General features: G+C 45.8%; 1 protein-coding gene across 9 annotated transcripts in view; it reads right to left on the bottom strand.

Annotated features, from left to right (window-relative positions):
* Positions 1 to 14,410, bottom strand: part of RYR3 (ryanodine receptor 3) — a 991,818-nt gene that overhangs the window by 23,800 nt on the left and 953,608 nt on the right. For all 9 annotated transcript variants that reach the window (XM_056545312.1, XM_056545313.1, XM_056545314.1 and 6 more), the window contains 2 exons: positions 277 to 337; positions 49 to 195 (listed from right to left, as the gene is read on the bottom strand). In XM_056545312.1, coding sequence (XP_056401287.1) covers positions 49 to 195; positions 277 to 337 — 208 coding nt within the window. The remainder of the gene's footprint in view (positions 1 to 48; positions 196 to 276; positions 338 to 14,410) is intronic.

The raw sequence follows: 14,410 nt of genomic DNA, 5'->3' as shown, positions 1-14,410 counted from the left end.
TCCGACTTATTAAACGGCCAGGACCACACAGACAGAGGGCAGGCTTACTTGTTTTCCGTTGTGCGTGACTGATGAAAGAATTGTCCTCAGGGTCTTAAAGCCCATTGCAATGTCCAAAAGATGAGCAGCAAAGAAAAAGTTGTTATAATGTCCAAGAATCGACATGGTTGTGTACCAGGCGAGGTAAAGAAAAGACTAAATATGAAAGAGGAGCAAGGTTTAGGTTTTGTTGCAATGTAAATCCTAGTGCACACACAACAGAAGAAAGATACATACGTTGTCCGTAAATACCACTCCAAGCTTCCAGATGTGATACTTCATGTCAATGGAGCTTAACCTGAAGATAAAACAATAAATAATGCATTTTACATTGGCTTTTGCTGTTTTGTATACAGGTCCACCATCCTTTACATTTTGTGATGTAAATGGAGAAAGTTTATAGCTCAATATAACACTATGGGGGAGAATTATCATTTGTTTTATCCTATTTTTGTGTTGGCAATTTATCACATGATTTGTCTGTTGCTGTATAAAGACTTCTTATTGCGACTTTTGTTTAGAAGCTTTTTCTAAAATTGCATAGCTATGCCATAGTCTGGTGCTCTGATGTCCCCAGTCAGCCATGGCAGGCTGGAGCAGCAGAGCACAGATAACACTGATCAAAGATTGCATGTTATAGCCCCCCTATGGAAGCTAAAAAAAAAATTCAAAACTATATTAAAATATAAGGTTAGTTAAACCAAAAGTCCAAAACAAAATGGAGGGGGCATGGTGTGACAGCACAAGGGGGCGTGGCATGACATCACGTCTCCATCTTTGGAGCAGTGCCCTGCACAGAATGCCAGGTGCTGCATGGAGATCATGGGGGGTCTCAGCGGCAGGACCTCAGCAATCAGACATCTTATCCCCTATCCTTTGGATAAAGGATAAGATGTCTAAGTCCGGAATACCCCTTTAATAATAAGCGATCAAAGAGATCCATCAAAACAAAAATGGTACCAATAAAACTACAGACCATGGCACAAATTAGCCCTAATATGGCCCCATATGTGGATAAATAAAAAAGTTATTGGGGTCAAAAGATCACCATTTTAAACATACTTTTGGTGCATGTAGTAATTTTTTAAAGTAATAAAATAAAATAAAACCTACATAAATTCTTGTAATCAAATGGACCTACAGAATAAAGATAAAGTGTTTTTTCCGAAAGTAGTAACGGAAGCCCCCAAAAGTTACAAAATGGCGTCATTTTTATTTCACCCCACAAGTTTTTTATTTTGCCGCAGATTGTTATATAATAAGTGATGTCATTACAAAGTATGGGTCTGTAGGTGCAAGATTAAAAGTGTTATGATTTTTAGAAGGGGAGGAGGAAAAAACTAAAGTGAAAAAACTAAAATTGGCCAGGTCCTTAAAGGGGTACTCTGCCCCTAGACATCTTATCCCCTATCCAAAGGACAACTTAGGAACAGGGTGTAGATAATCAGTCTCACTGCCGCCTTTTCACATAAAGAGCAAGATAAAAAAAAAACAGGCTCCCCCTAGAAGGAGTGGAATCTTTCAGGCACTGAGAGACCACAAGTAACAGGTATAGCAACTGAGGTTTATTACCAACATGCAACGCGTTTTGCGCCATGGGGCTTCATGATGCCTGATGAAGAGCCAAGGCGCGAAAGGCATTGCCTGAAAGATTCTACTCCTTCTTGGAGGACCCTGGTTTTGGTGGTGTCCCAGTACGGGATATGCTTCTTCAGTCCTGTCAGGTTGACGTCCTCCGGGCTCTCCTGCAGTGTTCCCCCATAATGTGAATAGGGTGTAAATTAAGTGTAAAGGACCTTTGAAGTTGGTCACATGATTGTTAGTCACATATATTGTTTGTCACATGTTTATGATAATGTTTGTCACATGTTTATGTCATATGTTTTTTACACAGAGAGCACCAGGTGACCCGCAGGTAGCCTATGGGCTCCTTGCACAGCCCCTCTTTATAAGGAAGGGAGGAGCTGCAATCACTCTTTTCTTTTCCTGCGCTCTTTCTTCTGAGGTCAAGTCCAGTCCAGACATCTCAGGGTCAGTGTCCAGCACATCTGGAGGCCTCAACCTAAATTGCAGCCACAAGTCAAGTCATCTTTATCATCTTCAGTCAAGTCAATTGTAGTCAACGTGGCCTGCACCTATAGTCTGTCAAGTCACTGCAAGTCCCAGCAAGCTGTAAGGTCCCCCGTGTTACTGGTCACCTCTCTGGGTCCTGGCAGAACTCTATAGACTGTACCATCTGTCTACCTCAGTTAAAGCTACCAAACACCTTAACCTGGCCTTGGACTATTATTTGCCCCTGCCTAACCTAGGACTAGCGGTGCTACCTTCGGGTGATTAAGGTTAAATCACGCCATGGCATCACGAACACGAAGGGGTTAATACCATCTACCTCTGGGCAACAACCATCTACCCCTTACACCTCACATCACACCCCGTGGCTCACCACATTTAAACTTTGGCGTCACAAATAGGATTTGGGTTTGTGCCATAGGCCACAAAGCCGCAAGTCCTCCCCCGTAGTCTGAACTATGCCGGAGAAAAATCGCATGCTGACTGTACGGGACTGTTCTAATTGAAAAGTATTACTGTAAGGCGCTGGTGAAATAGAGGGGGAGGTGAAGGAAAGAATGTTAAGTGCTGCTGCAGATTGTGCAAAATCAGTACCTGAAAGGCTTAAACATAGTCTGGTGTATCCCGCACGAGCGGCTGCAGCCCCGCCCTGCCCCATCAGTCCCCAGCGGTGATGCCTCTTCAGTGTGCAAGGAGAAACTAAAGATCCACCCTGTGTTGCACGGGGGGAAGACTTCATCAGCTGGACCAAACAGGAAGTTCCCTGGGCTCAGCCATATTGAAGGTTCCGGCGGTTACATCTGGCTCTGCGATATACAGTCAAGCACCCGCTGCCGCGCACTCTGCATAAACCAACGATCTAACAAAGTATTGATGGACAGATGTATTGATGGGGCTCATAATAAGTGGGACAAAGCTCAGTTGAGGATGCAAAATCAGTGCAAAATCACAGTCTGTCCTTCCCCGCTTTCAAGAGGCTGGCTATTCAGATCATAGAGTCCGGGACTGAGTCAGAAGAAAATTGTGCCCCTGTCCCAGAGCCACTATGGACGGTAGCCGGACCCATGCCACCACCACCGGCTCCTGCTCCAGTGTCCACTACCCTACCAGTCACTACAGTCTCAGAATTTCAGAGTGTTAAGCAGGACATTGAACAATTGACTCAGGCTGTGAAGGAGCTTGCCAGTCGGGCTGCTCCACCTAACTGTGAACCGCCCCTACATAGGAAACCCATCTCTGCTTCTGCTCCCTGTCCTGTTAACCTCCACAATCCTCTGCCCAATAGGCCGCCGGGGACTCAGAAACCCTTTTGTACCTATTGCAATAAATCTGGACATCGGAAAGTACAATGTTGGGATTTAAACAGATTTCCCCTGAGGTCGCGGACCGGCCCTCAGGAAAACAGGCACCAGGTCTGAACCCAGAACGACCTAAGTCAGGACTCTCACTTTATGTCGCCCCCTGCCCCTATGTAAAGGTCATTGTAGAAGGTGTACAATTGGAAATATTGATAGATACAGAGTCACAAGTGTCTACTATATCCAAAGATGTTTTTTTTTATAAGTACTGGAATGTTAATTTGTTATGTGAACCTGACAATGTTGATTTTAGGGTAGTGGCAGGTAACTGGAAACCAATTCCCAGACATGGATATTGGAAGTCCATCATCCGGTTGGGGAAACATGTATTCCTATGGGGGGGAGTGATTGTAACTGATGTGTCTGATAAGGAGTCTAGAGTTTATATTGGGGATGAATATCATGAAACACTGTTTTGCTGAAGTTGTGGATTCTTTGCCCCTACATGTCCCCTTCAGGCCAGCAGGCTGCGCAGCACCCCTTAAAGGTTCTACCGGCGGAGCAGAAGTTTGCCAACCAGCAAGGTGAAGTTTGCGGAGTGCGAATTCAAGACATCCAGTCGGTGACATTATAACCCAACACAGAGACAATAATTTGGTGCCGTGCACGTCCTGGAGTAAGAAACAATGACTATCAAGCCCTGCTACAGTCTATGCAGTTGGAAGATCATCCCTTAGTCAGAGCTGCCAGAAGCCTTGTCACAGTTACCAATGGGAGAGTTCCAGTCCAGTTAGTCAATCTGTTCGATGTGGCGACAGTCTTACCTAAATACACTCCAGTCGCCCCGCTGTATCTTCTAGAATCAAGGGACATCTTAACAGATTGCATGGTGGCCCGGTGACAGCCCACCTATCAAAGAGAGGCACCATCCGATCGCTCCAGGCATGTATCAAACTGTTAAGAAGATGCTGGTTGACATGAAGGACGCGGATGTCATTCAAGAGAGTCAGAGTCCCTGGGCGGCACCCCTTATCTTAGTCAAGAAGAAGGTTGGGACCATCCGTTTTTGTGTCGACTACAGGAAGCTGAACAATGTCACATATAAGGACGCTTATCCCCTTCCAAGAATCGAAGAGTCACTTACAGCCCTCAGGTCGGCTGCCTACTTCTCCACCTTGGACTTAACCAGTGGGTATTGGCAAGTGCCGAGAGAAGACAGCCTTCGTGACACCCATGGGACTGTTCGGATTCAAGAGTATGCCGTTCGGGCTGTGCAATGCCCCTGGTACTTTACAGCATCTGATGGAGTGGTGCCTGGGCCATCTAAACTTTCAGAGTGTCCTGTTGTACCTAGATGATGTCATCATGTACTCCACGTCCTACCAGGAGCCCCTGGATCATTTGTCAGACGTCTTCCAAGTCTTGGACGGCTTAATCTTTAGCCCATGTTTGATCAAATGCCATCTGCTTAAACCTCAGGTACAGTCATGGCAGTAAATGTTGGCACCCCTGAAATGTTTCAAGAAGATGAAGTGTTTCTCACAGTAACTGCAGTATTGCAATAACACATATTTTGCTATACACATGTGTATTCCCTTTGTGTGTATTGTAACAAGACCAAAAAAGGAGGAAAAAAAGCAAATTGGACATAATGTCACACCAAACTCCAAAAATGGTCTGGACAAAATTATTGTCACCCTTTCAAAATTGTGGAAAAATAAGATTAAAAGAGCATCACATGCTTGAAACAAACTCACCTGGGGCAACTAACAGGTGTGAGCAACATAAAAATCACACCTGAAAGCAGATAAAAAGGAGAGAAGTTCCCTTAGTTTTTGCATTGTGTGTCTGTGTGTGCCACACAAGGATGAACAACAGAAAGAGGAGAAGAGAACTGAGAATCTGGGAACCAAAATTGTGGAAAAATATCAACAATCTCAAGGTTGAAAGTCCATCTCCAGAGATCTAGATTTGTCTTTGTCCACAGGTGTGGACGGAAGAGAAAAATTGATGAAAGGTGTCAACACAGGATAGTCCAGATGGTGGATAAGCAGCCCCAAACACGTTCCAAAGATATTCAAGCTGTCCTAAAGGCTCAGGGAGCATCAGTGTAAGCGCAAACTATCCATCGACATTTAAATGAAATGAAACACTATGCCAGGAGACCGAGAAGGACCCCACTGCTGACACAGAGACATAAAAAAGCAAGACTACATTTTGCCAAAATGAACTTGAGTAAGCCAAAATCATTCTGGGGAAAATGTCTTGCGGACTACTACTGTTTACCAATAACAGAATGAGGCCTACAAAGCAAAGAACACTGCACCTCCACCATATTTCACTGTAGGTACTATGATGTTTTTGGGTTGTTTTGCTGCCTCTGGCACTGGGTGCCTTGTATGTGTGCAAGGCATCATGAAATCTGAGAATTACCAACAGATTTTGGGTCGCACTGTACAGCCCAGTGTCAGAAATCTGGGTATGCGTCCCAGATCTTGGGTGTTCCAGCAGGACAATGAACCCAAACATACATCAGAAAGCACCCAGAAATGGATGGCAACATAGCGCTGGAGAGTTTGAAGTGGCCAGCAATGAGTCCAGATCTAAATCCCATTGAACACCTGTGGAGAGATCTTAAAATTGCTGTTGGGAAAAGGCACCCTTCCAATAAGAGAGACCTGGAGCAGTTTGTAAAGGAAGAGTGGTCCAATATTCCGGCTGAGAGGTGTAAGAAGCTTATTGATATAATAAGTGATTATAGGAAGTCACTGATTTCAGGGTGTGCAACCAAAATATTAATTTAAGGGTGCTAATAATTTTGTCCAGACTATTTTTGGAGTTTGCTGTGACATTATGTCCAATTTGCTTTTTACCTCCTTTTTTGGTTTAGTTCCAATACACACAAAGGGAAAAAACATGTGTATAGCAAAACAAGTGTTACTGTAATCCTTTTCTGTTAGAAAAATTTCAGGGGGGGGGGGGGGGCAACATTTACGGCCATGACTGTACATTACCTAGATCATGTTGTCAATGCCGAGGGAGTCCAACCTAATCCTGAGAAGATAGAGATTGTCAAGGACTGGCCTACCCCGCGCACAGTGAAAGATGTCAGGAGCTTCCTGGGATTTTCCGGCTACTGCCGCCCACTTCGCCCTGATTGCAGAACCCCTCACAGCTCTCTTACGGGGTACGGAAAAGGAGAATTGGAAGACTACCTGTTGAATGGACCGAAGGGCAAGAAACCGAGTACCAAGCTCTTAAACACCTGTTGACAGAACCACCCATCCTGGCGTATCCAGACTACAGTCAGCCGTTCTGGTTGTATACTGAGGCCAGCTTTGAAGGTCTGGGAGCTGTCCTGTCCCAAGTCCAAGAAGGGCAATAGCGAGTGATAACCTATGCCAGTCAATGCACTGGCCAACTACAACTTCACCATCAAGTACAAAAGTGGCAAGTCCAATGTCAACGCCAATGTACTATCTCGAATGACCCCCGGCGAAGAACCACCTGTCGAAGACAGGTGGGAAGATGTGGAAATGCCCCCTTTTTATCAGAAGTTCGTGAGTCAGAATACTGTGACCACCCTTGAAGAGGGTGAACCCCGGTCCTAGAAGGTCCAAGAAGAACTATACACCTGGAAGACTCTACAAGATGAAAGTTGAGCCATGGGGGATCTGCTGGACTACCTTCTGATGAAAAAGGTACCAACCCGTCTACACCGGGCCAAATGTGACTACAAGTTGAAACGTCTGTGACGACAGAGGAAACGACTGTTTGTGCACAAAGGATTATTGTCCTGAAACTCTTTGGATCCAGTTTCTGCTGATCGACTTCATCAGATTCCTGGTTCCCCAAAGAGATTCGGCAATGGCCCTCAATGCATACCATGATCAGTCTGGACAATTTGGGGTCCACAAGACCGAGGCTACTGTCAGACAAAGGTTCTACTGGATTGGGACGCAGAGTGACATCGAGAAACTGTGCAGCGAGTGTGCCGTCTGCAACGTCTCCAAGAATGGGCACAAAGACGCAAGAGAACCCCTTCATTCCATCCAGAGTGAATGGCCTACCCAGTTGGTCATGCTAGACCATGTCAAATTGTCTCCTAACCGGTCTGGGTACACTTGTGCTCTCACCATGGTGGATCACTACTCCAAGTGGGTTATCGTAGTGCCAATCAAAGACCTCACAGCCAAAACCACGGCCAAGATGTTATACTCGGGTGAAAATCCTTGGGTGTCCGGAGTCTGTCCTAACGGACCGAGGAACAGCCTTCAAGGCCCAACTCTTTCAGGAGCTATGTCAGTTTCATACCTGCAAGAAACTCTGGACTACTGCTTACCACCCTCAAGGGAACGGGCTCTGTGAGCGCATAAATCAAGTTTTTATCCACATGCTGTGAGCAGCATCAGTGTCAAAGCACGAAGAGTGGCCCCAGTTGTTATCTGAATTGCTGGAAATTTATAATAAGCTTGTGGAGAGTTGTTAAAGGGAGCTTGTAGTTCAAACGTCCGGTCTTTTGGCAGCTGCCCGTGTCGACCCATCATCAAGTAGAATGGGGTGTATCCACTAGAACACCCCGTTCTACTTGATGATGGGTGGACACGGGCAGCTGCCAAAAGACTGTTCTACTGGATACACCACTTTCTACTTGCTGATGGGTCGACACGGGCAACTGCCAAAAGACTGGACGTCTGGACTACAATCTCCCTTCAATAACTCTCCACAAGCTTCTATGGAGTGGGTCTTTGACCACCAAAGAAGGATCCAGGAAGCAAAAGAGTGGCAAGGCTCAGCAAAGGCAACAGCAAGACAACATCCATCATACCTCCACCAAACCCCTCCAGTAAGGCGACAAGGTCTGGATGCGGAAGTTCCTGAGGACCCACAAATTGGACTCCATCTGGGAAACGGAGCCCTACACGGTGACGGCCGTACCCTACCCAGACTCAGATGTGTACTCAATCCAGAAACCAGGGTATGAGCCACAAGTCATCCACCGTAACCCAATAAAGTTATGTTCTAAAGAAGACCTGCCCATACCTTCTGTACCTCCTCCAGCAGCTTTCAAACCTGCAAGGGAGTACGTGCCTGGAGAGGGGATCCATCAATCCTGGATGTCCTCATGTTCTCTCGCAGCCAACCTGCAATCTTTGGTGCCATGCCATCTCAGGGGCCTGTGCAACCAACTCTAGTAATCTCACCAGCTCAAGTCTTGTCACAATTGGCACCAGTCTCCACTCCTGTTTCCAGGTCTCCAGTATCTCAGCCAGCCAGCCCGAATCCAGATAGTCCAGAACCAGCTCCAACTCTGGAAATGGATCTTCAAGAGGCCTCTATCACTCCAGTCGTGCCAAGAGCTCTTGAAGAGGGAAGTGTTCCTGAATCTCAAGAGGTGGTGCTGCGAAGATCCCAACATTCTACCCAGAGTCAGTTACCCGCAAGATACAAGGACCAACATCATGAACAGTCAAGGTTTAATACAGATTAAAGTTGTGTACTACACATAGTCCATAAGTACACATAAAGTCATGTACACATATCTAATGTACGTTAGGGCTGTAGCACTCACTACATCACAGTCCATTCAAATGTCAAAAGTCAAAGGTAACAAGTGTCTTTTGTTATGTAAGAAATGTTAATATAACTAGTGCTCTGGGGAGAAGTGTGTAATGCCAAGGGACCCCAGTAGCCAAGGCATTGGGCAGAAAGCCCCCCGCAACCGAATCCACCAGTGTTATGTTCTAGTCATATTTAAAAATATGCATAGTCAAATGTCATAATATGCATAGTCATATGTCATACTATGCATGTCATAGTCCTATTCGTAGTCAACTATAAGGTTGGCCATTTTATAAGGCCATTTTGCTCCTTAAGCCTTCCAGGACAGATGTCGAGGGCGACTTTACTCAAGTTGGGGGGTTTGCGGTGTCCCTGTACAGGATATGCTTCTACAGTCTTGTCAGGTTGAGTCTCTGTACGTCCTCAGGGCTCTCCTGCAGTTCCCCCATAATGGGAATAGGTTGTATATTAAGTGTATATTAAGTGTAAAGGACCTTTGACGTTGGTCACATGATAATGTTTGTCACATGTTTAAGTCATATGTTTGTTACCCAGAGAGCACCAGGTTACCAAGTGACCCACAGGTAGCCAATGGGCTCCTTGCACAGTCCCCCTTTATAAAGAAGGGAGGAGCTGCAATCACTCTTCTCTTTTCCTGTTCTCTTTCTGCTGAGGTCCAGTCCAGACGTCTCAGGGTCAGTGTCCAGCACATCTGGAGGCCTCAACCTAAATTGCAGCCACAGGTCAGTAAGTAAAGTCATCTTTATCATCTGTCATCATCTTCAGTCAGGTCAAGTCAATTGTAGTCAGCGTGGCCTGCACCTATAGTCTGTCAAGTCACTGCAAGTCCCAGCAAGCTGCAAGGTCCCCTGTGTTACTGGTCACCTCTCTGGAATCCTGGCCGAACTGTATAGACTGTACCATCAGTCTACCTCAGTAAAAGCTACCGTTAACCTTAACCTGGCCTTGGACTATTATTATTTTCTCCTGCCTAACCTAGGGCTAGCGGTGCTACCTTCGGGTGATTAACCTGTTGGGGACGGAGGGCATACCTGTACACACGTGGGAATTTCGGTCCCCGCTGGGCGAAGACCGGACCAGGATGACTGCAGATATCTATAGGCAGGCATACCATGGCAATGCCTGAAACCCTCCCATGTCGACGATCGCCACAAATCGATAGTCAATTCAGACCGGCGATTTGCATTGATTCCGGGCCAATCGGGCCACTGGTGACCCGATCACCCAGAAAATAAGAATGATCAGATCTGTCAGAGATAGCTCCGGCCATCCTAAAGGAGGCAGGGGTGGCACATCCTCCTATCACCTGCCACTGCCTTTAAGCCCCCGCCCCAATCGCAGTTGGGGCGGGGGCTTAAAGTTCATTGCCCCCGCTCTGCCCACCAATCGAAGTCGGGGCAGACCGGGGGGGGGGGGGGAAACACGTGCGGTGGGGGAGCATCGGGCAGCTTTCCGGACCAGGGGCGGCAGCATGGAGCAGCGGCGGCATGGAGCAGCGACGGCGGCAGTAGGAGTGCGGCCGGAAAGTGCGGCGGTGGAGGAGGCTGCAGTGAAGATCGCCCGGTAAGTAGTCATCACTGTGGCCTTCTAAAATTTGCAAAACTACAACTCTCAGCATGCCCAGACAGCCAAAGGCTGTAGTGGTCTCTAAACTGTGGTCCTCCAGAAGTTGCAAAACTACAACTTTCAGCATGCACTGACTGTCTGGGCATGCTGGGAGTTGTAGCTTTGCAACATCTAAAGTGGCACTGTTAAGAGAACACTATACGGTTTTCTCCAAACTGTAGCCCTCCAGATATTGCAAAACTACAATTCCCAGCATGCCCAGACAGTCAGGGATGCTGGGCGTGTAGTTCTGCAATATCTGGCCCTTCATATGTTGCAGAACTACAACTCCCAGAATGTCTGGACAGTCTGGGCATGCTTGGAGTTGTAGTTTTGCAACATCTGGAGGGCTACAGTTTGGAGATCACTACTTAGCGGTCTCCAAACTGTTCTTTCCCAGTTGTTGCAGAACTACAATTCCAAGCATGCCCAGACACTCCAAGCATGCCCAGACTGTCCAGGAATGCTGGGAATTGTAGTTCTGCAACATATGAAGGTCCAGATATTGCAGAACTACACCGCCCAGCATCCTGACTGTCTGGGCATGTTTGGAATTGTAGTTTTGCAACAGCTGTAGGCACACTGGTTGGGAAACATTGAGCTAGAGTTTGTTTCCTAACTCAGTGATTCCAACCCTTGTGCCTCCAGCTGTTGCAAAACTACAACTCCCAGAATGCACTCACAGACCGTACATGCTGGGAGTTGTAGTTCTGCAACAGCTGGAGGCACACGGGTTGGAATCACTGAGCTTCTAACTTCTTAACTTAGTGGTTACCCACCAGCTGTAGAGCTGCTGCAAAACTACAACTCCCAGCATCTACGGTCTGTCAGTGCATTCTAGGGGTTGTAGTTTTGCACCAGCTGAAGGTTTGGGGCACGCCCCCCCTCCCATGAGAATGTACTGGGAGCAATCACACGGTTGGGGGTTTACAGTGGGTTTCCCTCTACAAATTTTATGCCGCAGCTCAAACTCTCAGCGGAAAACTCACTGTGAACTCCTACCTGTGTGAATGTACCCTAAAAACACTACACTACACTACACTAACACATAAAAAAAGTAAAACACTACATACACACTCTTACACGTCCCGTCCCCCCCCGCCCCCCAATAAAAATGAAAAATGTCTCACACGGCAGTGTTTGCTAAATGGAGCATCCAGCTGTTGCAAAATAACAACTCCCAGTATTGCCAGACAGCCATTGACTGTCCTGGCAGGCTGGGAGTCTTGCAACAGCTGGAGGCACCCTGTTTGGGTTTTGGTGGAGACAAGCACCATCCTTGTAACCGGGTCTGCGCCTATTGCAAATTCCTCATTTAGGCCTCAAATGCGTATGGCGTTCCCTCACTTCAGAGCCCTGTCGTATTTGAAGGCAACAGTTAAGTGTCACATATGGGGTACTCGGGAAAAATTGTGTTACAAATTTTGGGGGGATTTTTCTCCTTTTACCTCTTATGAAAAGGTAAAGTTGGGGGCTATACCAGCATGTTAGTGTAAAAAAAATAAAAAATGTTACACTAACATGCTGGTGTTGCCCCATACTTTTCATTTTCACAAGAGGTAAAAGGAGAAAAAGACACCCAAAATTTTGTACGGAAATACCCCATATGTGGACGTAAAATGCTCTGCAGGCGAACTACATGGCTCAAGAGTGAGAGCGCCATGTACATTTGAGGCCTAAATTGGTGAGGTACCTGATCGTTACAGCGGTTCCGACATAAACACAAAAAAAAACCCACATGTGACCCCCCATTTTAGAAACTACACCCCTCACAGAATGTAACAAGGGTTATAGTGAGCCTTAACACCCCACAGGTCTTTGACAAATCTTTGTTAAAGTTGGACATGAAAATTTAAAATGTGTTTTTTTCCCCTGAAATGCTGGTTTTACCCCAAATTTTTCATTTTCACAAGGGATAATAGGGGGAAAAAAAAGCCTCCCACAATTTGTAACACCATTTCTTCTGCGTATGGAAATACCCCATATGTGGATGTAAAGTACTCTGCGGGCGAACTACAATGCTCAGAAGCAATGGAGCACCATTGGGCTTTTGGAGAGAGAATTAGGCTGGAATTGAAGGCCATGTGCATTCACAAAGCTCCCATGGTGCCAGAACAGCAGACCCCCCCACATGTGACCCCATTTTGGAAACTACACCCCTCACAGAATGTAATAAGGGGTACAGTGAGCATTTATGCCCCCACAGGTGTCTGACAGATTTTTTGAACAGTCGTCCGTAAAAATGAAAAATGTAATTTCTCAATTGCACAGCCTACTGTTCTGTCAAACGCCAGTGGGCTGTAAATGCTCACTGCACCCCTTATTAAATTCTGTGAGGGGTGTAGTTTCCAAAATGGGGTCACTTGTGGGGGGGGGGGGTCTACTGTTCTGGCACCATGGGGGCTTTGTAAACGCACATGGCCCCCGACTCCCATTCCAACCATATTCTCTCTCCAAAAGCCCAATGGTGTTCCTTCTCTTCTGAGCATTGTAGTTCGCCCGCAGAGCACTTTACATCCACGTATGGGGTATTTCCATATATGGGGTTACAAATTTTTGGGGGCGTTTTCTCATATTACCCCATGTGAAAATGAAAATGTATTTTATTTTTTATACGTCAATCACCTATGGTGTGTTAAGGCTCACTGTACCCCTTGTTACGTTCCTTGAGGTGTGTAGTTTCCAAAAGAGTATACCATGTGGGTTTGTTTTTTTACTGTTCTGGCATCAGGGGGCTTCCTAAATGCGACATGCCCCCCAAAAACCATTTTATTAAAATTCGCTCTCCAAAAGCCCAATGTCGCTCCTCCCCTTCTGAGCCCTCTAGTGCACCCACAGAGCACTTTACAAATGAGGTATTTCCTTACTCGAGAGAAATGGGGCCACAAATTTTTGGGGGCATTTTCTCCTATTACTCCTTGTGAAAAGGAAATGTTTGAGGTAACACCAGCATTTTAGTGTTAAAAATCTAATTTTTCATTTTCACATTTTCATTTTTAACGAAAGTTCATCAATCACCTGTGGGGTGTGAAGGCTCACTATACCCCTTTTTTTTATTTTTACTGTTCTAGTATCATGGGGCTTCCTAAAGGTGACATGCCCCGAAAACCATTTCAGCAAAATTTGCTCTCCAAAATGCCTCTGTCGCTCCTTCCCTTCTTAGCCCCCTAGTGCACCCACAGAGCACTTTACATCCACATATGAGGTATTTCCTTACTCAAGAGAAAATGAATTATAAGTTTTGGGGGCCTTTTTACCTTTTACCCCTTGTAAAAAATGTTAACAAACTTTCTGAATGTCATTTTGAATACTTTGAGGGGTGCAGTTTTCATAATAGGGTCCATTATAGGGGATTTCCAACATAAATACCCCCAATCGCTGCTATAATTTGAAACCCTCTGATGTCTTCAAAAAGTAAAGACTTGTCAACTTTATGATGCAAACATAAAGTAGACATATTGGCCCAGATTTACCAAACTGTGTGAGAGGAAAAATAGAGTGATTTTCAGAAAGCAGCAAATCACAGCTCAGCTTTCACTTTACCAGAGCTAGTTAGCTGAGCTGTGACTGGTTGCTGGGGGGAAATGCCTCTATTTTTTCTCTCACACAGTTTGATAAATCTGAGCCATTGTATGTGTGAATCAATATGTAATTTATTTGACATGTCCCTTTTTCTTGCAAGCAGAGTGCTTCAAAGGTAGAAAAATGCAAAATGTTCAAATTTTTCCTGTAATTTTCACATTTTTCACCAAGAAATGATGCAAGAATCAACGTAAATTTACCCCTAACAGAAAGTAGAATTTGTCTCGGAATCA

The sequence above is a fragment of the Hyla sarda genome, chromosome 11 (assembly GCF_029499605.1).
Source record: "Hyla sarda isolate aHylSar1 chromosome 11, aHylSar1.hap1, whole genome shotgun sequence".
Lineage (NCBI taxonomy): Eukaryota > Metazoa > Chordata > Amphibia > Anura > Hylidae > Hyla > Hyla sarda.
The sequence above is the reverse complement of the archived record's forward strand: the minus strand, read 5'-3'. Positions and strand labels throughout refer to the sequence as shown.